The 27,801-nt window shown below is 42.8% G+C and overlaps 1 protein-coding gene across 3 annotated transcripts in view; it reads right to left on the reverse strand.

Annotated features, from left to right (window-relative positions):
- Window positions 1-27,801, reverse strand: part of spock1 (SPARC (osteonectin), cwcv and kazal like domains proteoglycan 1) — a 99,009-nt gene that overhangs the window by 10,575 nt on the left and 60,633 nt on the right. For all 3 annotated transcript variants that reach the window (XM_041944105.1, XM_041944104.1, XM_041944106.1), the window contains 4 exons: window positions 23,608-23,688; window positions 12,857-12,971; window positions 9,725-9,857; window positions 6,248-6,368 (listed from right to left, as the gene is read on the reverse strand). In XM_041944105.1, coding sequence (XP_041800039.1) covers window positions 6,248-6,368; window positions 9,725-9,857; window positions 12,857-12,971; window positions 23,608-23,688 — 450 coding nt within the window. The remainder of the gene's footprint in view (window positions 1-6,247; window positions 6,369-9,724; window positions 9,858-12,856; window positions 12,972-23,607; window positions 23,689-27,801) is intronic.

Genomic DNA, 27,801 nt, shown 5'->3' on the forward strand with positions numbered 1-27,801 from the left:
GTGTTCAGTTTGGACTCAGTTATGACTCATAGATGAGTGACGTTTTTGACGCAAATCGCTGCAATCAGGCGCTAAAGCTTTCAAAGTATCTTCACTGCCTCCATGAGCTGTGTGTCACAGACATTGCTGCAGCTCCAGCTGGTGATGTGCTGGTAAGCTGATCAAACCAGCGGGCAAGCTACGATAACTAAGATTCACTTCACGTTGCCTCACGTCTCTCCCTCCATGCTTGCCTCACGTCTCTCCCTCCATGCTTGCTGCTCAACTCTCCCATTCCCCCGTGTGGAGGCGTACCTCTCAGAATGAAAACCTCTGGGATAAGCTAAGGGAAACGTCATAGTTTTAGTTGAATGTTGGAAAACAAACGTATCCCACCTCATGCTTCAAATTGATGTGATTCATGATCCACGAAGAAGGGTCGGTTGGCTTATCTGTAATTATTCAGGTGACACAACAGTGGCTATGAAAGGATGATCGGCCATTTGTTTAGTTAGACGTGCAGAATAACTGAATAAAAAGGTAAAACACAAGCCAAAATGAAGCCAATTAACCTTATAATGATGTTTTAAAAGTCCAAAGCACTATTTCACATGCATTGACATAGAAATACAGACAGAAAAAAAAGATGGACCATATGTATCGACATTACATCAGTCATGGCACCAGTACCAGTCACCTGTCAATCATTGATTCATTATTATGTTGGTTAGAATTGTCACTTTAATTGACTAATTTTGTCCACCTTGTATATCAGAGATGCATCTTCTTTGTTCCCTTTTAGTTTGGCACAAATACACATCACCAGCTGTTGTGATTGTGACTGCCATTAGGAGGAGATCGAGTGCAACTTTCCCAGGTTACATATGGTGACGATCCCTCCAGGCCAGTTTAGGTTGTGAGATAAATGCATCCTCCAGACTTCCTAATACGTAACTCCAACCATCAGGAGAAGCCAGGCTTTGAATCCTGCCATGGGTCTCCTTTGTCATTTATAAATGATTAACTAAGTTTGTCATATAAAAGAGAAGGAGTGGCTCTAAATCCAGAGGGAGAAAGGTGGGTGGTGATCACCTTGAGACATCAGGAGCGTGGTCTGATCAGATCAAGATGAAAGGCAGATAAAAAGAAAGACAGGAGAAATGGGAGGCGGCAGAGTGAGGTGACACTTCTTAACAAGGTAACAGAAGGAGAAAGAAATGGACCGAGACAGTCAGATAGGAGATATGAGGAAGACAGAAGGTCAGATTCATTAAAAAGATACAAGACTATGTTTGATTTTCTTTGCTCCGAGCTATCAGCTCTCCAGAACGATCTCACTGGCAGTGAGTTAAGGTTAGCCCAGATAATGATCAGTAATACACTGTCTGCACAGACCGGGAGACAGGAGGAGAAAGAAGCGAGACGCGGACAGAGACTGAGCCAGAGAGAGTTCACGTTTTAACCTTAAGAGTGAGACTATTTTGCAAAGTGAGTTCATTTTCCCCAAGTATTTCCTTCTTCAGGCATTGGATTGGACATGACCAACAGAAGACAGTCCTCAAACTGTTGAACAGCAGATATTTTGACTTGTCATATTAGAGAAAAAACAGGTGAAGTTTTGAAGTGCTGTATTAAAGAACACTTAAAACTAGCGATTAACACCATAAACTCATGAGGAAACTGTTAACTGAGGTAATAAATCGAGGGAGAAGTCGAGACATTTTCTCATAGATTCTATACAATGGGACTTCTTTTTGCAACCAATTCACCAATTCACTTTTCAGATGCAGAAACTCTGCCAACTTATTATACTGTTGATGGGAGTGACTAATAATGTTAACTATGGCTTTGTTCAGCATGGACAATACCAGGGTTCTGAAACTGAAGCAGCCATCCTTAATTCTTTCATTTACATCTGTGCTTTTCTTTCTGTGACATGTCAAAATGTCAAAAAAACAAAACAGAACAAAAAAAAAAACCAGAAAGGCCCATCACATTAAAAAAGCCCATCCTTCCAAGTCCTTGTCTGTGTGGAGGGAGATGTCAATAAAGACAGCCTCTGGGCACTCAAACAGTCCTGAGAAGAGGGCTAATTAGGCAGTGCATAAGTGGAAACACCTGTGCAGGTGAACAACAGTTCTGTAGTGCCTTTGTGTTTTGGATAATTACAGGCATCTAAAACTACTTTGTCAATGCTGCATTCATGCAATGTTGACAGAATGGGAAGAATAGGATTAATATTGCATTAATTTACTTAGCTTGCAATGGTGGCTTTGCAGGTATTTTACCGCTGACAGCACTGTAATTAGTTTCACCAAGTAGGAGATAATGTTGCAGTCACCCAGGACCACGTAGATGTGCATGTGAACTGTTTTTCTGAATGAAATATATGATGTGAACTTGCCATGTGGGAGGAAGAAGTCAAAGAGGAACCCTCCATAGGAGGTTTTACATCAACATAACAACATCCTGGCCACATGTGGCCTCATGTACCTCGTGCACGGGGTAGCCTGTGACACAGTGTCCTCTAAGTGTTTGAACTAATGACCAATGCAGCTTTTTTTCTGGACACAGTGGGACAGACTTAAAATGCTCTGCAGGCACACTTCACACTGGTTAGCACTCTTGAAAAAATCCCTCAGCAATTGGCATGTGTTAGAAGAGGATAGGAAGTGTGGAGGCAGAAGAGAGGACAACACAATCTGTCCTCCTGCGTGCTCTCTGTGGAGTTGTGAGACAGAATTGCCAGGAAAAATTAAATTTAGCGAGGGGATTTAGCCCATTCAGCCTCTAACCGTTCCCTTTGTTTTGTCAACGTCTTTGTTCAACAGTGGCTGAGAGAAAATTAAGTATTACTGTGAAGAAATACCTCATTGAGCATAAGCAGTACAGGTCTTTACACATGATCCCCAGCAGGATCACCTTGTGTCAGCTCGAGTTGTTGTTTTAAATGAGAGAGTGATGATGTTTGGCGTCACAGCAGTGTTGCCTCAGGGGCTGATGACAGATCAAATTAGACCTCAGTGCTTCTGTCAATGTGTTAACCTTTGCTGACAAACAGGCAGACAGCAGCAATGGATTTTCTCAGCAAATCAGGGCTGTGCAATGATTAAGAAAGATCTTAATTAGTCATTAAAATAAAGATTAGAAAATTCTGCAATTAAATATACAATTAACCTGTAATTATGGCTTAATCCTTTCTGAATTCTCTCTGTTCCAGAAGGTTTCTGCTTTGTGTCTTTGAAATTTACGATACTGTAGAGACTTTGCTGGATCTGTTTGTGCCAATTTGACCCACAGTCAAAAGGGTTGAACTCTATTTGTAATATTAAAAGCACCTCTCACAGTCCTTTGTGCAATAAATAAAGGGGCAGAAAAAAGTGGATGTGGAACTTTAACCCAAGACTCTGCAAAATGATAGATTGGAGGCTTGAGACAGAAAATAAATGAGCAACAGAAAGAGATGGGAGTGTGAGGAGAAGGCGTGTGGGAGAGATGCGACTGACAAACACACAGTGATGTGTTCCCCACACACCCACTAACACTGTGAAAAATAAAGGTTATTAGTGTGGTTGAGGCAAAGGTACTCAAAAAGTATGATATCTGAAGCCTTCCACTCTGCCTCGTCACATAAAAAAACAATATTTGCCCTGCACTCCAAATAAACAGCATATTGCAGCACACACTTACTGTGTCATCTACACCTGTCAATCAAAATCGAGGGAGTGAGTGAGAGAGAGAAGATGGGAAGACAGAGCCTCCCCTATAAAAGCTCCTTGCTGCCTTTCAGGAGTGTTTCCTTAATCATTAGAAGAGAATCCACTCTTTTCAAGTGAATGGGTTCAATCAGTCAAGGCCACGCCCTCAGCAGTGAAGTCCAAGCAGGTGTTTTCAGTCAGGTTAATGACTGGCTCTGACGTAAGTGCACATGTGCAACAAAATGTGAGGTTTCACTGGTGAGCAGCTTTTTTATGCCATGCGTGATTCAGCTTAATTATCTCCAGTGATTTGGAAACAATGCTCATCTTTTCAACTTCTTGTGCCTTAATCAAAGATGAGCTCAATGAAGTGACCACACAAGTGCAGGAGATAATACTGTATGTGGAAATATCAAAGCTCAGGGGGCTGAGGAAAGTCATTAACACTGCCGCGAAGAGATGACAGTATGCTATATATGGATATCTCACAGCCATGATAAATGTGCATTTACCAGTATTCCCAGTCGAGATAATAATGGTAACATGACCAAAATGTATATATAGTATCTATTTTTCTTTCAGGCTATATGGTTAAATTGGCTCTAGTCCCATCCCTAAAGATATATTTACATTTTGTTCACACCACCTGATATTCTGAATCTCCAGTGTGAAAACAACATTACAACAAGGCACTGCTGTGGTGTGGAAACACAGCAACCCTGTTTACTGTAAAAGTGACGCAGGCGTTGGGTGAACAGAGATGTTTACCAGTCTGGTATGAATATACAAACCCAGTTTGAACCTGTGGCTATCAATAAACTGAGAGGAGTGATTGCACGCACCGAACTTCTGCAATCTTTTGACTGTTACCATAGGAACACAATCTGACACACGCAGTGTTTTCTCACCTACTGCCACATCCATCTGTTTATCATTTTGTGTTGCTGATCTAATGAGAGATTCTATCAGGTTGGGAGCCGACAAACACACTCACTTTACTCATCCCCGCTGCCTCTGAATGCACAAACATTCAGACCTGCTATCTCACTGATGGTCTGAGGACAGGCTGTGCTGAAAAGTACAGTCACATTCATGAGACGAAGATAGAGCCAGAGAGAGAGTTCAGTAAGAGCTATGAACAGGAGGAAAGACTAAGTTTAAACAGAAAACTTAGAGGAAAAAAGTCAAAGCAGAAAGCCAGACAGTGAAAAAAAAAGACTAATGCTTCATGATGACACTATCCAAGATCTAGATTTTCTTTCCCTCCTCACAAACTCAACCACTCTGTTCACTTCCAAGAGCCAAGCTCTCAGCAAACCAAACACATAATTATAGTTTCTACTGAGTAAAGATGGAGGGGAATTAATTAGGCAGCAGTCAAGTTGGTAAAACACTTCTCCGCTGCACCATCAGTCTCTGTTCCCTCCATCATTCAGCGATTAGCTAATGAAGGAGAGTGTAAGATAAAGAGAGGGCTGTCATTAATTAGCAGACACTTTTCTTTTGTATTAATTGTGCCTGATGAACCTTCGCGATTCTTATAAATGCTTCCTAATCAGCAAGTGATTAGAAAAGACCTGGGAGGGCATAAGATGTGTGTGTTATTGTATGTTGCACATGTGACCCGTATGAGGGCATAAGCATGTGCTAATATTCATTATTCCAACTAGATAGATGGATAGATAAACTCTCAACACAAACACACACACACACACACACACACACACACACACACACACACACACACACACCCAGGGTAACACCATGCCACTACTCCCCCATCTGGGAGAGAGGAAGTCCGTAACGATAACAATCCATCCTTTTCTGTGCTCCTTTCCTTTAGATTGCATTTCTCCTCCAGAATCTCTCCATCCATCTGCTGAAATCCCATTTTCATGACAAACAATAAGACACACACACTCACTCCGTCACTGCTCCCTGTAGCTGTCAGAAAAAACTGGTGTGGGGGGTGGGGTGATGGGCTGGGAGGCGAAGAAAATAACATGAGTAAGGGGAGAGGTGACAGGAAAGGAATGGAAACACCGTGAATCACCAGAGAATTTGAGGGATTACCTGTGAAAGGATTTTGTGTGTGTGTGTGTGTGTGAGTGTGTGTGCGTGGTGTTTTCATAATAGTGTGTTTGTGAGACACCCACCTGAACCTGAAAATGGCTAAAATACAGATAACCTTTTCTCTGTCTGCAAATTCATCCATTTGTCTAGCTATCCCACCGTCCTACCTCTATCTACCCACCCATGCATACATCCACACATACAGTGCACCCACACGTACGTGGATTGAATTGAAAATGATGAAGAGAGGTTTGATTGGCCCAGCCTTTGTTTGTACCATATATTTAACGACTCACAAGCTCACAACAGATGAAATGAGCAGAGAGACAATGAGGACTAATCATGTAGCACCCTAAATGAAAAGTAATTTGACCTAAATCCAATAATGAACTTGTGTGTTCAGTAAGAAGGATGGATCATAAAAGAACTAGCACGCTATCTAAAACAACAAGTTACTCATCAGCTTATTTATATGGACAAAGAGCTACAGTACTCACCAGCCTTCTCAGTCTTATGCGGTTGTTTGCTGAGCTCCTGACCAGGCAAACAGGGACACAGCCCATCGCATTTTATTGAGATCGTCTTCCCAGACAGGCAGCTCTGAAACTCCATCTTACACTGTAAGGGAAAGAAATCACAAAAAACAGGAGTAATAGAGGCTTTACTTCACAGACTCGAGGACTGGGAACTTCAGGGGAGTCAGTATAAGATCAGCGTACTCGTCGTGGAGAATCGTTTGCCTCTAAAATAATAGAAAGTCTTTGGTGGGTCTGGAGATGCTCTCTAAAGTCCAAGAAAACAACCCAGATGAGGTCATCAGGGTTATCTCGACTTGGACTTGGAGACTTCAAATTTATGGAAAAAAATCGAGCTTATATAAAACTTTATTAGAGTGAACAAAGGCAATGTTTTAATCCTGCCAGGTACTTCAGTTCAAAACACTGCATTTTTTTCCCCTATTGTTGAATATATTAGCTGACCAAACTAGAGGACAGTCAGCACAACTACCTTTCTGTAGACGACGACATGTGGAGTGTAGAAAAAGTGGACACTGACTGGGCACCGTAGGTCTAATGAAGAGGTTGCATTATGGGAAGTGTTAGGGTCCAGTGTTTTTGGAACTTGACTCTAATAGAGGCTAAATGTCCGGACATTTTGGGCCTTGCTGCTCCGATTATGACATTTCTAATTCTGATCTGCTTTACTTCATGGAAGTGCGCCTCTAAACCGGGTATTATTTTACAGAGGAAGAGTTCTGAATTCTGGACACACAAGTTGCAGGATGCATGTTGCAGCTATGCTCCAAGTATGTCATTCCAACCAAAGAACTTTGAATACTGAACTTTTTCATTGAGCTGATTAAGGGAAAAGATTTGCTGAGACAGGATTGGTCATTTATCTCCAATGAACAGATGTGTCCATTAGACAGCCATGTAGACACACCATTAGACACAGAGATGCCCAGTGACATTCTATTATTCACTGCAGTACGAACCTAATGCAATGCAGAAAGTAAGATGGACTACTTCAGAATGTAATTTAACTGTATAAATCTCATTTCAGGTAAGTGAGGGGTAAGAAATTGTTTGGGCTAGTTGGGGGAAAAAAATCCAATTACAAGATCTTTCCAAGAGGAATAATGAAAACTGAAATGAGTTATGCAAATTCTGTTTGTGAGTTGATGACGATGTTTTGTCAGGGTGAGACCATGACTGTGCATCAACATGCATATATCATGCCATACGCAAGCTTAGCCTTATCCTGCTAGCACTTTCATTTCCCATGTTCTAATTTAAATCCATCATTTCCTCCCTGTCACCTCTTTGATAGCGCAGCTAATGTTGCTTAATGAAATTTGTTGACAAAGGAACAGCGCTCTGTCCTGTTCTCAACATATTGAATTAGGTGTCTGGGGAGGGAGGAGGCAAGAGAGGGAGAAGAGAGAGAGAGAGAGAGAGCCCAGGAAATGGATGACCTCTCCCAGTCACTGTCAGCACACTGAGAGGCCCCATGAATCTTTATGTTTGTCTCTCTCCAGGGGTTAATGTGGTTTTGATGAAACAGTGTTTTAACACCTGACTTGGTGGAGTAAAAATAGAGGCGAGGCGAGGGGAGGAGAGGAGAGGAGAGGAGAGGATGGGAGGGGTGAGGACAAGGGATGGGAGTAGAGGCAAGGTGAGGAGAGGAGAAGAGAGGAGAGGTGAGGGCATGAGAGCGGAGGAGAGGAGAAGCAAGGAGAGGAGAATAGAGGAGAGTAGAGGAGAGGAGAGGTGAGGAGAGGAGAGGAGAATGGAGGAGGAGAGGAGAGGAGAGCTGTGGAGAGGAGAGGAGAGGTGAGGAGAGGAGAGGAGAATGGAGGAGGTGATGAGAGGAGAGGAGAGGAGAGGAGAGGAGAGGAGAGGAGAGGAGAGGAGAGGAGAGGAGAGGATGATTTAAGAGGAGGGAAGTGATGGACTTAGTGGATTGAAGCCTCTCAGGAGATAAGAGCACTGTCCTCTTAATAGGATACTGAGTGTGTGTGAGTGTGTGTGTGGTGACGATGAGGGAGGCATGTAATGTAATAATAAAACATGAATAAGCTTGAGACCAGCAGCTCACTGGTGAGCAGAGTTTAAGTTGGGCCACAGGGACCCATCACTCCACCAGCTAACTGAACCCCTCCACCTAAATTACCACAGAGAGCGGAGGGACTTCCCAGCCCTCCCCTTCCTTTTGTGCTCCCTCTCATTTCTCCTTCAACACTTCTCCTCCTCAGCATGGCCTCAGGGCGGTAGGTCGTTCAGAAAGCCTACGTCCTGACTTCCTTACACGAGGAGTTGAAGCTCCCAATCTCAGGTTTCATGCCTCGTGGTTGGGGGCTTAACCCTGCAGTTTAAAGTGAAAACAACATGGCCACCAATTGTCTGGCAGTCCATTCATTTCCTGCAGAGCTGAGCTGAAAAACACAGCTGATGTGGATGGACAACAAGCTTCCCGGCGAAGAAAACATGACCGCAGCTGAACTCCTCCTCTCATAGGTTTGATTTTATTGATTCTGTCTCCTCGGGCACTACTGTACGTTTAAGGAACGTCCCTCACTAAAACACTGCAATTATAAATAACAGTGTGCAGGTGTCCTGAAAGCTCATACCTCCCTCTACTTTGCCAATATTGCTGTGACACGTTGATTCGGCTGTGCTAAACACTCGAGAGACGACTAAATTTGTTCACTCCTGGCAACAAAAAAATTAATAACATGAATGTGGATGTCAATAAGAAACCACAGTCTGTTATACCAAGGACAGACACACAGTGCTTCACTTATTTGTCTGTCTTTTTCAGCCACCAGATTTCAATCTCAGTCTGCACATTTCCTTCTTGACTAATCACAAAGGTTAAACGTTGCCTTTCTCCTCTCCTCTGTCGTGACATGACATTTGGAGCATGTGGCTATGTGTAATTTAAAGTAGCTGTGAGACAGCCGATAAGCAGAGGTCAGTGGCTGGAGATGGGGCGACAGACCGAGGTCGGAGAGCATTTCCAAATCATCCAGAGATGATTTTTAGCTGCTGGAAGACAGACACTGATAGTTGACAATCTTCCCAGACGTTTGCATGCCAGACAGAGAAAAGCACCACTGAGATCAGCACAGTGGAGGAGGACAGGGGTCAATAAATAGATGGCAAAATGGGACAGCGAGAAGAGGAAAGGAGGCAGGAGAGGGGCAGTAAGGATAATTAAAATATCATCTGTCGAGAAAAAGAAAAGTACACACAACTATTTACACCATTAATTATTTAATTCAGCAGCCCTTGAATGCTGTTGGATGTCTTGAAGGAAGTCTGTCCTTGCTCTTACGGTTGAAAACAAACCGATTTATTTCAAAATAAGGCTAGCCGAGAAACTGAGAAAAAGAGAAAGACATTTTAAGTGAACGAGGAGTATTAAGAGGGAGGAAGACGAGCGTGAAGATACCTGCAAAACGGAAGTCTCACCTTGGAGGAGTAGGTGTGTCCATCAGATCCACACACGGGACTTGACTGCAGCGCCGAGCACAGCCTGCATTTCCCATGAGCACCTGCTTCAAGCCTGTGCTTGTGGCCTGCACTGCCTTTCCTGGGTTTCACACTGAGAGAGACAGAGAGAGGGGCGAAACAATGCTTAATTTCAGAGAGTCATGAAGCTGAATTTTGACATTACTCAGGAAAACAAAGACGAGGTCTCCTGCACATACCGGAAAATGCAGCAGAAACAATAATATCTACAGTGCTTGAAGTCAAAACCTTTTATGCACGAGAGAAAATTGAAGTGCAGTAATGACTTTCCAGACAGGAATATTATCCAAACTAGCAGAAGCAGTTTTCTACCGTGTTACTGGTTGTCAGGGTCAGCTGAAGCAGAGTGATTCCCGATTGGTCCGTCGAGGCCTTTTTCCATAACGAGTATAATTAAGTTTGATCCAAATTTCGCAGTAATTTTCTGTCTAAGTGCTCTCACTGAACACCCCGTCGCTCCCTGATCCATTGAGCAGAGATGAAATTAGAGCCAGAAAGACTCTTTACAGAGAAACTAATGTGACGACAAGAAATGACGAGAAGCGAACATCAGCAAATGAAGTGAACAGGTGGACAGTCACACAACCTGTTTCACATCTGCGCTCTGAAATCTGAACCTAAAAACTATCCTGCTTACTGCTGCAATATTTATTTATTGACACACAAACACAAACACATGCACACACTTTCCTGCATAACCAACAGGGGACCATCATTCTATACCAACCAAGTGTGGACCACAGTTTCTGGTCATTTTTGAAAAAAAAAATGCATGAGATGTTTTTCTTTTAAGGGTTTTTCCCCCCCCAATATAAATGCAAATTTCACAACCCTGACTGATGCCAGCCTATCAAGGAAAGGATCTTCCACTGACTGCAGTGAAACAGACTGTGAACACAAACTGAATAGGTACAAAGACTTTCTCGATGTCTTTCAGAAAAGGATAATTTAACTTTCAAGTTTTCAACATTAAATATCTCCCTCTGACACGAATATTCTGAAACATCATGCAGTCACATGAATTTACAATGAATTGTTTGACCTGTAAATCATTAGTTAAATGGCTGCATGCACTCACATCACGCACTTATCAAGTTGTTCGTCCTTATAAACAGGCCTATCTCTGAAGACAAAAAGATTACATCGCATTAAGTAACAGTTCACCCCTCAGTCTGTGAAACAAGATTCAAATCCCAGACAGCGTGTCAGTCGCTCTCTTGGTTCTTTAAAAATGTCACACTCGACGACAGAACCACAGCACATTAGACATGCAGACTGCACTGATAAATAAAACAGTGCTGGCAAATAAGGTGAGATGGAGGTATGATGAAACTTAGGTTTATGTTTGAGATGTTCCCCCTCATCTACCTAATTCAATGCGCCTCCTCGTCTGCGATCAAGTGCTCTTTGCATAAATGCAGCGAAGCACAAGTATGTGCTCAAGTTATTAGTGTGATTTGAAAGGTGGGATTTACTTGGCCAGGGAAATTAATGCACGCATGAAAAAATATTCACTAAGAGGGACACAGAGAAGCGAGGACAGATAACCTGTTGATGATGTATTAATCTCAAACAGAAAGCAAGGTAGTGATCTCTCTCTCTCTCTCCATCCCATCACTTCCCACTGTACTTCAACATCCTGCTGAGAGTTTCCACGTTGCTCTAATCTCCAAAGGCTCTGATTTGACGGTACCACAGCAGGACAGAGGCGCGCATACAAATTAACACTGCAAGCCTTCATAGTGTTTTGTTGAATTATAGCTTGGTGCTAATGTAGATGTCCAAACATAATCGCCCAATAAGGGAAGTCATGAAGTATAATTAATCATCTTTGTGAATTTCAACAAGAGGTCGAGAGCTTCTTAGAAGAGAACAAAATCCATTTGCTCGTGAATTTTACACAACACAACAGTAATAGCAAAGTGGGTATCATCTTCAAAAGGGCAATTTTCTCATGGCAGTGAGTAACACTGATGAATCATCTCGTAGATGTACATGCTGCAGCACAGTGTACATTAACTGTATTTCTCAACACTTGCCTGCAAATATCTTGAGAGAGAGAGAAGTTTGATTTGCCCTCTGAGAGGACACTGAATCCGTGTTATGCTAATTACTGCAACTAATTTAACTTGTAGATAAAATAATATCATGGTTCAGAGCATCAGTTAGTGATGCTGGGGAAACACAGATTTCAGGTGAATAGTTTGACATATTAAGCAGCAAATAGGACGTGTAATTAATGCAATACAAAGAACAGCGTTAACACCAAGTATCTTAGGAACTAATGACTTGAGGAAATCAATTAATTCCAGGACAGACAAAAACATTCAGATGTCTTTTGGGGGAAATGCTTCTTGAACTGAAAAATTGAAAAACCTTAAAATTGGCAACATAACAAGGTTGAAAACACAAACAAATTAGCTGCTGACAGAGTCCAAAAGGCAGACAGATGTACTGAAATAAATTGGTGTTATGAGTATGTGTCTGTATGTCTATCACTGAAGCAGGCTGGATTCTGCACAATGCTAACACAAAAAAATGTAAATGCTACACTGTTGCAGGCTTCTGCTGGGTGTAATTTGTCTAACCTGCCCTGAAGGTCTTTAGCTTACTGAACTTCTACTCTGCGTGGTCATTTTGAGTTACAGGCCTTTACTTCAACTTATTGATACTTCCATACTTAGGAGAAACAAAGTCTTGCATTAAAGCAACAGCAACTCAACCATTTTGTTTGAGTTTTAAAACACTCACTGAATAAACGCTAATGGTGTGTTTGGGGCCTACTTTAACCACTTTAAAAACAGCATTGTTTTGGCATCTTGATACTTCAAGACCTTTCCTAATTCTATGAGAATTGCTTAAATATCAACTTAATAAACATGATGTTGAGACATGTTTACACACACACATATCGGCAGGCAACCATGCAAAGTGCTGGCCTGGAGGAGTTTGGGGTTTGGTGTCTTGCCCAAGGACACTTAACTTATATGAGCAGGAGGAGCTATGGATCGATCAATACGAAGCTGCCCGAAATAGCAGAAGTGAGTAAAATGTCACATTATTGGTTCCTACCTGTGAGTTGGCTGCTTGCGATTGGTGCAGATGGCTGTTTGGTAGTCATGGCTGACACACACCTTGTGAGGTGGGCAGCGCACCTTCAGACAGGGATCCTTGGTGACGTCTGGACCTACGGGGGAGAGATCATGGATAAACTTATTCTCTGAACAGCAAAAATAATTTAGTGGAAACATGCAGAGCAGGAGGATCAGCACTGTATCGCTGAAGTTGAAAGTTGATGCAGCAAAACATCGAGCTGTTCTTTTGGTTTTCCAGCTGGCAGATTCTTACGTTCTACTAACTGAAGCAGGCAGAAAAATAATGAGTTGGAGAAAAAGAAGAATGGCAAAAGGTATGAAGTAAACGTCGAGTTTTCCGCAGTGTGGGCTGCTTAATGAGGACTATTCTCTCTGAGCGTCGACCCCATCTTCTTCCAAATCAATCTCCCCAGTGACATTATCGCTGTGGCAGCCAGGCACAGCTGGCTGGTGTCCAGGGTGACAAAAGATCAAAGCAGCTCATTGACTCTGACCATTGTGTCATTTCACACTAGGCTAACAGCACAAACCCACTTTCATTTGACAGACAGAAGTAAAGAGAGAAAACAGGAGGTGGAGGAGGTGAAAAAGACTCTGTGGCAGTAAAAAAGAGAGACAAGAGCTCCTTCAATAGCAAGGACCACACCACAACAATGTTAGCTTAACAGCTGAATGAAATCAGGAAGTATGAGATGTTGAGGATGGCTGAATGGAGGTGAGGAAGAAGATGAAGGAGGGAGTTGATGTAAATGGAGCGAAGATGAGTATGAGCCTGATGGAGATCATTGCAACTATTAAAAATGTAGGAGAGATAGGCCTGAGACTGACATGGCTTTGGTGTTGTCCAAGGCGGACAATACCCACAGTTTACATCCAGAAAAGTACAGGATGTGTTAACCAGGTATGAGAAGTTAGTTAGTAACTCTCATTAGTACAAATGAAGTGAGAGACGTTCCAACATCATGCAGGGGACTGGTGGTCATGGTGACACTGTCAATCACAAAGGCTGTGCCAGATAAGTAATGAAAACAGATAAAAGCCCTTAAAATGAACAAAACCAACAAAAAAAGACAAAGCTAATAAAGTGAGATCAAAGAGAAAGAGGGTTTGAACCACATACAGAGACTGCATGCACTCAGCATGGCGAGCAAACTAAAAATGATTTTAAATCCCAAGTTAATTAAGAGCGAGCACGGAGTGTACAGATCAAAGCGGTATGTGTTATGTACAAGTCATTAGCATGTGGCTGCGAACATCATAAAACGAGAGTGGCCTTGTCTCCATTAGGGGCCTAATGGGTTGTGTTTGAGCCACAGCTGGTGTCTGCTGTGAACATCAACTAGTTTCTGACCTTATCACATACTGCTCTGCCGTTCACATGCTGGTTTATCAGCATTAAATCAGTCATGGACTCAGAGGCGACGGCGGTTTACTTGTCTCCTCTCAAAGTAACGCTATAATCTCAACAACCATCTATACAAATGAATGAACACCTCCACATATCAAATCTCAACACACATAACTCTGAACATATCTTAAGCTGTCAAAGGATATGGGAGAGCTTTCTTTATCATTGAGGTATAAGAGCAAACACACACAATAAAGATGGTGAGGCTTGGATAGCAGGGGAGAGATTCATAGTACGCCACACACATTTGTCATAACTTAGCATCACACTCGTTTCCGTACAATCTGTGAAACACATATACGATACAAAAACATATTAACCAGCCCGTGTGCCCTCTTATATTCCTCAGAATGCAGGGCGATGATGTGTCAACCTTCCTCCTGATAGCTGTCTGCTCTGCTGTGTGTTTCCATCGCCTGCTTATTTGGGCCTGTCCTCACCTCCATCTATCAGCGCTGGAGGAAACCCATCTTATTTCACTTCGCTGCAAAATGACTTTATCACCGCGAGGAAATGAGAGATGAAGGGAGAGAGGAGAGAGGGAGTGAGGAAGGATGGGGGAGGTGGAAGAGGAGGCTCGTATCTGGTTAACAGAGGATTGGAGGACAATTTAGGATTAGCGCGTGACCTCCACTCTCAGACAAATTGGAAATCAGACACACACATACAAATGAGCAAGTCAGTTTATCCACCTACACACACTAATACACAAAGCATCGCATGTAGATGATTACGCAGATAAAACTTTATCGTACACGGCGAAAAAAGTTAATTTAGAGTGACAATGATGCTCTGAATGTGAAATCGTTTTCAGCTGATGTGATCTGAATGGTTATGGTATGTATAGAGATATATGGAGAGGAGAGGCGAGGAGAGAAAAAGCAAGAACAGAGGAAAGGAGAGGAGAGGGAGTGAGGAGAGGAAAATAAAGGAGAGGAGAAAGGAAGAGAAAGGAGAAGAAAAGAGGAGAGGGTAGGAAAGGAAAGGTAAGGAAAGGAAAGGAAAGGAAAGGAAAGGAAAGGAGAAAATGACAACATGAAGAGAGGGAGGAGGTGGAGGCAGGGAAGAGAAGTGAAGAGTGTTGGGTAAAAGAGTTTTATCCATCTATTTAAAGCTTGAGTGAGCAGCATTGGCAGTTAAACCAGCCAATCAATTGTAATGCAGGAGCACTGCAGCACCCTCTCGCCACCTCTCTTTCACTTTCCTCAATACGAGTCTCTCATCTCCTTTTATTCCCCTCTCTTCTTTCTAATCTTAAGTATGACTTTATTCTCATCCGTGTGTGTGTGTGTGAATAAGTCAATATGCGTGGGCAATATAACTTGACATGCTTTATTGCATATCTATTCACACCAAAGTGCCAAGTAAAACTCCTTTTCACACTCTAAACCACATTTTTACCTTGAAAATGTTATTGATTTATGTAAATGAACAAGGTTGTCTGCTGCTGATAAGACTTTGCCAAATGAACATGTGTAAAGGATTCGTGCCTGCGTGTGTGCGTGAAGCGAGTATTATGATTCTTCATCAGACACTGCTGAATGGAGAAACCAGGAAGCACGGCGCTTTAAAAGTGGTAGCTGATAAGGCAGGAAAAAACAAGGAGAAGGAAGTGGTGTGCGTGTTCTAGAGCAGTGTTTCCCAACCCTGGTCCTGGAGTACCACTGCCCGGCATGTTTTAGATGTATCCCTGCTCCAGCACACCTGATTCAAATGAATGGCTCGTTATCAGGCCTCAGCAGAGCCCAACGAGCTGAGCTTTTGAATCAGGTGTGTTGGAGCACGGAAACATCTAAAACATGCAGGGCAGTGGTAGTCCAGGACCAGGGTTGGGAAACACTGTATCTAGAGCAACAGTTCTGCACACAGACACCAGCACCGATTTGTCTAGCCATTGTTCTTGGCCACATGTAAGGTTGACAGATGACCCCTGGGTGCTGGGCTCGCAGTCTGTAGGGGCAAGACAGATGGAAGGGTTGGCAGAGCTGTCGCTGAGGGCAGCAAGGGGACAAGACAACAGCAGATCATTAACAAATGAACACAAATGTCCTCAGTTGGATTGTAAGTTGGGCACATTTACAGCCTGAACCTGACACAGTTTGGTGCTGGTTTTCATTCTTTTGGTTTTTGGTTTGGATATAAGAACTATTTTGTGGTGTAAAACCTTTAAATTAATAAGCCAAACCATATATAGCTAGTGGTCATCGTAAACATTTGGTGGATCTTTATTGAAGCTCTCGAAGAATCTGAGCAGCGGTGAGGAGTATGCTTGAACTACCCCCCCGGCACATACACGAACACAGATTGGTAACTGGTGCGAGCAGAGACACGACACATCGTAGTGGTCCCAAATTTCAGACAGAATTTCATGCAGCCTTTGGTCTTTGGTTGCCAGGGCTCTGACTTGGCTGCCGGCGGACTCGCACAGAGTGATCCAGGACCACCGTTTGTGGTTGGCGACCAGCGATTTTTACCATGTGTCCGTCACAGTTATCAACTTTGGGCTGCACAGCATAGAGGGGGCGTGAGGAGGAGGTTGGGGAGGTGAAGGGTGCTGTGGCAGCAAACAGTGTTAGTGGTGATAACAGAGTGATAGTGAGTGCATGAACATGATTGGATGCTACCAGCCAGCTGTTAGCCAAGCAGCTGCTGAAGCTAAAGCATGCTTGAGAATCTGCAGTTTTTCTTTATTATATATTAAAATTAAAGTTGTGACTATCTGACTGTCTTTTAGGACTGAACTAGCCTTGTATGGTGCAGAGCTGTAAGACTTACAATCTGACTGATCAAAATCTGTTAACATGGACAGATAGCCGCTGCTGTACATTTCACTGCTGTGTTGCTGCATGCTTTGAAAGCTCTGTTGTTGCTGCAAGCCCAGCATCAACCCAGCTACCATCTGGTCAGATCTGCTTTTATATACTGGAGGGGGGGGGATCAATATACTCCTTGGTTGGTAGCTCATGCTCAGCGAGCACAGCAAGTACATAAAAGAAAACATATTCCCTGCTGAAATCAAAATATGTGCTGCATCTTGCAAAAAGTCTGACTGAACATGGAGATCAAAGTCATCTTCATCAGACTCATGTGAAAATCATGTCCACATATACATATGTGTGTATATTATCTCTAATGGATCCATATGTGTACATGCAAAGACAGAGTGAACGCTCACCACGTTATTTATGTCTCAGCAACCGTGGCTTTGTTCCTCTGTGTTTGCAGGTTTGGTGGTGTTACAATAAACCTACCACCATTCTGCTCTTGCTTTTAACACAATTACAGCACTCTCTTGTGCACCATTATGTGTCCATTTCCTCAGCTGTAGATGAAGTATGTTCTTAAACTGACTTACATTACCTCCCTCCCTCCATGTCCACAACTCAGAGCCTGCAGGGACCCACAGGGCAAACACAGCCTTCTCTATATATAACTCTATATATACAAAGTTCACCAAAAAATATGATTTTTGTGACATTAAACAACAGAAGCTGTTTCTCTCCTGAGGCAGCAGTCGCTTCATTTGTGTAAATGTTTCAAACACTGGATATTTGTTTTTGAAATGAAAATCCTTCCTCATGAAAGATCAACCGATTAATACACTCAACCTGCCAGTGTCAGTGTGCAGGTTTTTTAAATCATATTAGTCTGCACGTCCAACAGTATGTCGCTTTCTCTACTGAGGAAAGACTGTAGTGAAGACTCATGAACAACAGCACCCTACACACTCAAGTAATTGTTTGGGGTAATTGCAGACACAGTAGACAGTCATCAAATCACAATCAGTGCTTCATGACATCCTTTGTAAAAATGGATTCTCTCAATGGGATACTGCAGGAGAACTTGTGTGCAATACCTTGCAATAAACAAGGTCATGGTTTTGATCCATGCCTTCACAGGGAAAATGCAGAATCAGTCTACACTAACTGAATCACTGTTAACTGCATTAGTGTGTCAGTGTTGCTGTATCATTGCACCATTATTTATTAAGGCAAGCCGCAAGAATGGCAGTTTATTGTCTACAGTGTACAAAAAAAACGACTCCATTAAAAAGCTACTGGATGATCCAACCCTGAACATACCTTCCAGGCATTTAATTGCTGCAACACTTCCAAGTGGATACCTGGCAGAAAAGCACATTGCACTTGAAGCTGTAAAATTTTATTACAATTAAAGTTGACAGAAAATTGCCCTACTCATCCAGTTTTTGTCTCCTCAAGAATTTTCCTCCCTCTTTTCCAACCCCGAATGTTCCTTAAGAGACGGAAAAAAAGTGGCTAGAGAAGAGAAGGGGAAGATAAAACACTTTCGCAGTGTCCTCTAAGGCTGGATGGACGCCAGAATGGAGAGCAGCGATTGGATAATAAAGATAGTCAGAGTCCAATAGAAGAGGCCGCATCACCAACAAGCCCTGTCAAAGAGTAGAGGGTGACCTCAAATTAATTGCTGCTGAGCCGGACACAGGCCAATGGGATGTTTGGTAATCTGTGAGCGCTGGGTGTGTGTGCTTCCTTATCGACACTGTGCCCCATCGCTCTCTATTGTTTGCTCTCCCCAGATACTGTTTCTAATAGCAAATAAACAAGTTTGAAATTAAATAAACAACAGCTTCAACAACCATTCCCGAGGGACAAATTCTCGACTGTTATTAGAAAAATGAGCATCACTTTCGGGCTTTGAGAAACTAATTAAAAAGGTGTTTCGTCTCTTTCACCTGGGGGGCTACAGAGGAAACCAAGAGACAGAGAGAAAGAACCGAAAGACAAACAGATCAGGAGGAGATAAAATCTGATTTTGCTCTGCTTTGTGAACGTTCCTCAGGGTCTGACTGTTTGGCCTATAAGAGGCACTGGAGCGAAGGATGACAGAGAGGAATGATGGAGGGATGAAAGCACAGAGAGGGCCTCTGGGAGGATGCAGTGATTGAACGGACTCACCGTCCATAAAATTAATTACTGAAAACATGGGCAAATCATATTATTGTGGATGTAGCTGAGGAATAGAGAAGATAACAAGGCTGTTTCAGTTTGAATGTCAGAGAAACCACAGTGGCTTATGGGAGAAAAGAGAGAGAGAGGCTATTGACTATCGCTTACAAACTGAATATTCATCACTGCCACACAACCATTATACACACACAGCACGCATACACACACACACTCGTTGTTGTGAAAAGCCCTGAAAGAGGATGTTTTGTGAAGCTGTTGCTGGCAGCAAAGTATTTTTATAGGAATGCTATGAAAGCAAATAATCAAACAGTCTTTGAAGACAACTTCAAAGCAATGGAGCAAAGTTGCATTTAAGGACAACATGCGCAAACACGAGGACGTTAATTTCAAGTGGAAGTTGCTAATTGTCACAGTCTAAATAAAGTTACACAGACCTGTTCTGCTTGAAGTGTGTTTTACAGTTCTAACCATCAGCACGGGGAACTGAGGAAGCCGAAATAAAATAGATTATGCATGAAATTGGCTTGGTTGGAAGGAACATGCACACACTCAGAAAAACACACACAATGGCTGATGTAGATACTGGAGTCTCTGGCTGTATCCACCCTCACGAAGAACAGGAAGTCAGCGAAATGAGCCCCCGATAACAGCCAGTAAACCAGGTGGTAAGGTCTTTATCAGGGCTAACAGGTCAGTCTTTGTGGTAAATGAAGGGCTTCATGTTATCTGTCAGGCTAACTGAAATTCAACAGTAATACTTTTGTCACATTTCACAGTGTGTTGATCACTTCAAGAGTCCATCTTTAAGACTACAGGTGTGTTCACACAGAAAATCAGGCTAATTTTCACACAAATGTGGTGCACCGCTTAGCAGTCTGTGTGGTTTGGCCCAAACAGCCAATGTACCAAGCGTACAGACATTAGCTCTAACGGACGCATCGACCTTGTGTGTGGAAGTGGGTGTGTGTGTTCAGATGGAACTTCAGGAACTGCACTTCTGTCTGTTTGTTTTCTTCCAGTCGTTTAGCACCATCATCATCACCTGATTTAATCCAAATGAAAAGTCAGGGATCACCAAGCTAATGCAATTCATCCTACGGGCATCATGGATGTCTTTACCACATTTTGCGGTAATCCAGCCAATAGCTATTGAGACATTTCACTCAAAACCACAAATACCAACCTCATGGTGGCGCCAGAGCAAAAATCAGGATTGAAGTTATTTGGATGCATCCTCTGATGACCTTGAATGTCTGATGAAAATGTTATACCAATCTATCCAATACTTACCACAGCAGTAGACTGACTGACTGACTGACATTACCATCCACAGCGCATCACTATCCTGATTGTAAAATGTAAAATGTTTCTGATTGTTGATGTTTTAGTGCAGAACAAAATGATTTTTCTCAGATTAAAACTACTAACACTGTACTTTTGGCTAGTTCCTCATGGCAAAGTTAGAATTAAATGCCTTGTAGCTGTGGGAGAAAGGAAAGTTGTTTTTTTTTTACACTTGTACAATGTCAAGTGGTCTATTTTCTCCTGCTTTAAAAAAGGCTCATGACTGACTACATGTTGCTGCCACGCGAGGAGTTTGTGTCAACTTGACCTTTCAATTTTGGGAGAGGTCACAACGAAAGACCATGCATGTTTGATTTACAGGCTCATTCTTGGGCTCATTGACACACTGTGATCTCCTCCTCGTTTTCTTCGGTCCTCACACACACACACACACACACACACACACGCACACACACACACACACGCAGGTGGATGACAGATCTGGCCTCTTGCCTCACCTTCAGTGTCAGGGATAATTAAATGTTTTTGTACTGTCCTAGACTGAGGCATTCATTAATCTGAAGCTGAAGGGTGTGTGTGTGTGTGTGTGTGTGTGTGTGTGTGAGGTGAATGAGGCAAGCATGGCTCAGACTACAGAAGTTTGGGGCCAATTTGTCCTCGATTCACCCCTCCCGACAACCGCAAGAGAGATCTGGTTTTGGGGCCTGGGTTGGTACCGATGTTAAACCCAGATGATCAGGTAACATGAGGGGATTACAGATCCACTCCCATCATGACCACCCCGATAATTTGATATTTATTTATTTTTTTAGATAAAAATAGACTGATTTGTTACTAAAAAATATCCAAAAAGCAGTGTCTGATAAGACATACCAAAGCTGTGTGTGTCCATTAGATCATCCTTTTGCCTAAAGCAGGAGAAAGATCGGACTCTATTCACTTTATCTAAGGTTAAAAACCCTTTCCAGTCTCATCGTTCTTTACACTTTTCCTAAAAGATTAAATCCATGTGCTGAACTGAACACATTATGCCCACAGCAAGACTACTCCAGCACACGGTGACTCACAGCACACAGTAGACAAGAGAAGAATGGAGACTTCATATGATTTCTAATTCAAAATGTCACATTTTGTTCCTTTAAAAAAGAAAATGTGTAAGGTTTGTTTGCCAATTTAGCACATGACTCGCTTACATTTCGACATGAGCTACTGAGATTTCTGGCGTTCACAATTCACTGTCTGACATGTTCACTTTATCCAGAACAAATGCACGCTCAATCAGAAGCACGTGCTTTGTGCATAAGCTTTGGACGATTCTCTGAAAAATGAGGCGCAGCTCTACAGTGTTGAAACTGTCACAGGTTTCATTAGAGCTCACATCAAAACAAGAAAGCTGTGAATAACTACAAATACTGAACCTTCACCACAGACCCCAACATCTCCGTTTGAACTGAGTCAAATAAATGAGGATGTACTGAGAATACGACGCGATTCATTCAGGCTGAATCCCTCAGCAGCACAATATGGCTGTGGCTTGTTCCGAAGATTTATCCAGGCTTTGATACCGTGGATTACTGTATGTTACCATGCATCCTATCTCTAACAGAATTAGATCAAAACACGCGTAATTGGTTTTGTAATTACCTAACGAACAGAACACAACGTGTGCATCAGTCACATCTCAAATTGCATCTGATTTACCAATTGGTTCCTCATTTAATTTTGCATTTGCCTGCTCTGCACTCATTTAAGCAGCACTCTGGAGCCCTGTTGTGTAAGGCGAACATTCATTGGCTGTCACTTTAACTTGTTCACCTCTGGAAATGAATAAATCCGTTCTGCAGTCTTTGAGGTGTTATGGGTGTAACAAGTCAACAAGTTCAGGTGAGTTGACATGAGAGACTGTAGTTCTTTTTTTGAGTTAATTATATTTGTGTGAATGATTTTATGAATTAGGCTTTTTACAGTATCATCAAATTAAATAGCAGTCAAGTAACTGCATTAGCTAGGAAGTAAATAAGGAAGTCTTTATATCACTGGAAGCCCCACTCTACTTCTTTAAAAATTTTAAACATGCAATAAAATAATCATGCATATTTGTAAAATTTTCTTTCAGACGATGATTAAATGTTTTATGCCTCTGCATTTTCAATTAGCAAGTACAAAAGCAAAAGCATCATCAAAAACTGACCAAAAGTAAATGAACTGCATTCATGTTCCACATACTTTCAATGCAATTAAATTCAATGGCCCTTTCCTGGAGCAATTTAAATGTATTTGGTAATCTTAAGCAAACAATACTACAGAGGATTTCAGCCCACTACTCCCACGTCAGCTTGTTAAATTCTGCTAAGCTGCAAGCAAAAACACCAGAACTGGCAGGTATGCTACTGTGTTCTGAAGAGAGACATCTTTACTCAAGCATATTGCTGCCCACTTGCTAAATCTCAAATTACAATTCTCATGTTACCCAGCACTAACAGACCATGATGTTAGTACTGAAGCTAACCCTGGAAATAGCTCCATGTTACTGAAGGGGCTAGCTTTGATCATCCGCTGTGCATTAGCCACGCTCTATCTGGTTCAGACGACGAGCTGTGAGCTTGGTTATCTCTCTCTTCCATACTGACATCTCTGCACACAACCTGAGACAGGGTGGAGAACTAATTGTGCTAAACACTGCTGTATTATACCCACTGTTTTATGGGAGCTGCAGCTGAGACAGCAGAGCAGAACAATTTAAGCTCAGTGTAAAGTAATGCTACAATCTGCTGTGGTACATCAATGCCTTGCTATCAAAGCATTTATTTCTCCTTAAAGCTGGTAGACTAATCATGAATGACGTGACTGCGGATCTCACTATTATAAGACAAATACATCAGCTCTGAGATCATTACAGCCCAACGACCCAGTATATCACAGCTAAATCAGATTAGCCAAATCAGCTGTGACAACAAGAACAGGATGGCTGCGGTCTCAGCCGGCTTCTGGATACATGTTACTTCTTCCATTCCATAAAAATCCTCTCTGCCATGATGAATACTGCATGATGATGTCCAAACTCACCATCCTGTACTGTCCTCTTGGCTGAGCTGGAGTGAGCTGTAGCTGCCGGGTCTCCGTAGCTGCCAGGTTCAACCTCTCGCTCTACAAAAAGCCAGAAAAAGACACAAAACTGAATAATAAGCTCAAACATGCTAGTGGCTGCCTGCCACCAGTGACCTCAGCTGTTGTTTGCCAAGAAAGATGTTTTGAACTTGCTCTAATTTTTGCATGGCTTAAATAAGAAAGACACATTTAAATAACTAAGATAACCTGTTAAACTGAGATCTAATCTTTGGAGAGAGCTAGGCCAGGTGTTTCACCCTGCCTCCTGTCTTATGCTAAGCTAGGCTAATCGCCTCCTGGTTCCAACTCTGTAAGCAATACACAGACATGAGAATGGTATTAAATGTCTGATCTACCTGTTGGGAAGTAATCAAAAAGTGTATTTCACAAAATCTTGTTGTTTTCACGTCCCCAACTTCACAAGCGGGGGCCTATGTTTCAGTATAATGCTTTTAATCTCCTCGAAGACACTGAGAAATCCCAAGCAAGACTCGGGGGTGCTGCGAGCTGACACAAACACAATTTTCATCATTACCGAACATAAGAACAACTTGACTCAGCCATGGGAAAGCAAAGTAAAGCACCTATCCATCTCCATACAAAAACACTAATCCATCTCTCTCTTACACACACGCACACACACACACACACACTGGAGTACGACATCCAATATGGAAGCAGGCCAGTGGGGGCAGAGCCTCGGGGAGGGAGCAGAGCAGCCGCGCGCTGAGGTACAGGAAGTTTGTCATGTCTGACTGTAGGCTGTGACATCAACACCCTGAGATGATTAACTCCTGAACTCACCCATCAACTGTATTTATTAGCCAGAAAGGCTTTAGAGCAAGGGCTGACCATGGACTGCGTATAATGACCAGGAAAAAGTAAGATGTGTGATTGTGTGTGGAGGCAAAAAAAAGTTCGTGAAACTTTGTTGTTTTTGGGGGTTTTTTTTGTCAATATGCCCTCTATTCATTATTCTTCCACTCTTTCCTCTCTCTCCTCTTTGCCAGAACTCTCTTCTCCTCATTATTGGATGACTTTCTTATCGCTGAGTGATCCTCTCTGCAAGCAATCTCTCTCAAGTGCTCTCCGTGGGCCTGGTGTCTGTATATCTTTGTATCTCCCTCTGCCTCCCTCCCTCGAGACTCTCTGATGCCACTGTCACTTTCACATGCTGGCATTTGGCCTGAGGGCTCCTGCTATGATCGCTAGCAACGGCTGTCTGCTCGCATCCTCTGAATTTTATTTATCCTAATTTACGATGATCATCGGTGGCTCTATTCGCCACGGGACACAAAGGGTAGCATCAAGACGCGCGCGCAAACTGCACGCACGTTCGGCCTTCCCTCTCTGTGATCTACTGTTGTGTGTATCTCCCCTTGAAAACGGTCTGTTCAGCACTGTTCACACACTGCTACTCCACTGATTCACAGCTTCATTTTGCTTTGAGTTTGCTGTTGGTTTTGGCTCTGCCTTTCCAGACTAGTGAGGTAACAACTCACAGCGCTCTGTCCGCCAACATTTGCTCTTTCTTAATCATCATTTCTCTTGGCTACTATTTCCTCAGCGCCTCATCTTCCATACCATTGCTTCGTTTCCATCCTAAACAGAAATTCACCTGCTTCGCTGATATGATTGGCTTCATCCGTTCATTAAATCAACAATACCCTCGGGGCGTGACTGTGTGTTTCCTTTCTCTGTGTCTCAGCAGGCTCCAGGTATCATTGATTACTGCTTGTGTGTGTGTGTGTGTGTGTGTGTGACTGGTTAATTTACTGCCTACGCCTGAAATCACTGTAGCATGTACGTGTGCGTTTCAGCTGATAGTCCCATTTATGTGTTAAGACTCAGCGCTGCGAGCGCTCGCCCCTCTGAAAGAGCGAGATAAGAGCTGAGCCGAGGGTCGTGGATATTGAGTCACTTTTTATGATGTGGCCAACAAGCCATTAAAATCAGAGTGGTAAACAATGTTTAAAGAACGCCTGGAGAGCGAGCTACAAGCCCTTAGCACATTACAGTGAAATGAGATATTTGTTCTTGCTCCAGCTCACACTCCATTTAATACACAGACCCGAGGTGATCGCTGTTGTTTGTTGTCCTATCTGTCTCTTTTCTTATCACTTTCTCTCTTTCAGATTCTTTTAGCTCCTCCAGGCACAGATCAAAGATGGTTATATGAGAATGTATTAAGGAGCGGTGACAGAGTTAAGGGAGATTAAAGACGGACCAATGAGAAATGGGAGCAGACAGACAGCATATCTTCAGAGGGAAACTGGCTTAGCGAGTTGGAGAAATAGCTGATGAAATATTTAACAACGACGAACGCTCTGCCGGGAAAACACAATGTCACGTCTAATCAGGCTGATTGGCAATTTGGAAGCTCCAGATTTTCGAGGCTTTGTTTGTGGCTGCTCCTGCCAAACCAGAGTGCATCACAAATGACTCCTGTTTCTGCTGCCAAAACCGTTCCCATAGCAACCACATATTCGCTATGTAATCTAATTAGGAAAACGTACAGGAGAAGGAAACACCTGAAAATTAAAACGGCCAACTTAACTCGTCTTCTGTCTGTCTTTGTCCGCGTTGCGTCGTCCCGGTTGTGTCTCTGTGCCAGTTTCACTCTCCTGTGCTCCTCTGGACTGACTGTGATAATGGGGCACTGGCTGCCATTTGTAATCCTCCCTTTGACTCTGCTCTCTAGATAATGCATTGCAATCACAGCCTCACAAATCTGGTGGGCATGCCCATATACAAGAACCCAGAATGAAATAGCCAGAATACTGATTCTAACATTGGTCTTGCTGACAGTACAACTGTTATCTGCTGCCAAAGACTCTTTCTCCCTTCTCTTCTCTCTGTCTCTCGGCTCGAGCTTAAAGGCCTTTTCGGGGAATCTCTCCAAACAATACAGATGGGACCAAGCAGCAGCGAATAATGCAGATGCAGAAAACCAGTAATAAATCAAATACAGCGTTTGACCCTGGAGGAGGGCTGAGCTGACCTGGAGGACACGTGGTCGCAACGCGCGAGAGGAACAGGCGGCTCTAGTGGCATCAATTCTTCATCACAGAAGTAAAAACTGTTTTTAGATTCATGCAAAACGTGTGGCAATATTGTCAACAACAGACTCCAGCCTGTGTGAGCGAGCGCACGAGATTGTTTGACAGCAGGCATTTTTGCCTCCTCGTAAATGGGGAAAGTAAAAGTAAATGTCAGGACATGGCTGATACTTTAATGACTACAAGGCAGCTGCTCTCACTCCAGATTGCTGCAGTCAGTCACAGGTGGGCGGAGAGCGAAAGCAACAACCAAAGCATGTGTGTGTGTGTGTGTTTATGAGCTCACTGTGTGTACTGTATGGACAAAAATGAATGACGTGGGTGGCTGTGCTCATATTCCTCTGCGTGGTTGTGATGGACAAAACCTGATTTGATCAGATATTGGATTTTGCCTCAACAACGACACTAATTTTGACATCTTAAAATATCAAGACAAGTTTTCTGATGAAAGTTTTCCCCAAGCAGTTTCACTGACAAGTAAAGAATGAAGGACATATTACTCTCTTTGTGATGCTCAACCCTTTCATGAACTTTGAAATAGTAGACTGACAGAACAATCTCAACACATGGTCCTCTTGGTAGCTTTTTCTGAAGCTTTCAACTACATGTTTCCCACTGTAGGAGTTTTTAGACAGCAGAGAATACAAATAAAAAGTTGAAACAACAACATCAGAGGAGCTTGTTGAAGTTTACAGATAGTACTGGTAAATTTTCATGGGAGCTGTCAGTTTTGTATGTTCACAAAGCACTCCTTGTTTAAATTAAAGGTGTAAAGGGCTGTAGCAGATGCTGATTTGTCTATGAGTGTGGATGACCCCAGGAACATGCTTCATTTTCTCAGAAAGTCAGATGACAGATACGCTGAGTGAGAGACTGCACTGTGGTGCAGAAGCTAGTGGAACTGAGGCTGGCTTCAGGATTGCAGCTCTCCACGGTAAAACTCTGACCCTTTTCCACATGACAAAACTTCCCACTCACTGGTCCCGGTGCAGCTTTGGGCAGTGTGTTGGCACATCGTGAACATATGAAACACTGATCTGAGTACAGCAGATTTCTGTTTAATCACACCCACAGGGCGAGCTAGGTTTTCTGG

This window comes from Chelmon rostratus, chromosome 9 (genome assembly GCF_017976325.1).
Source record: "Chelmon rostratus isolate fCheRos1 chromosome 9, fCheRos1.pri, whole genome shotgun sequence".
NCBI classification, from domain to species: Eukaryota; Metazoa; Chordata; class Actinopteri; order Chaetodontiformes; family Chaetodontidae; genus Chelmon; species Chelmon rostratus.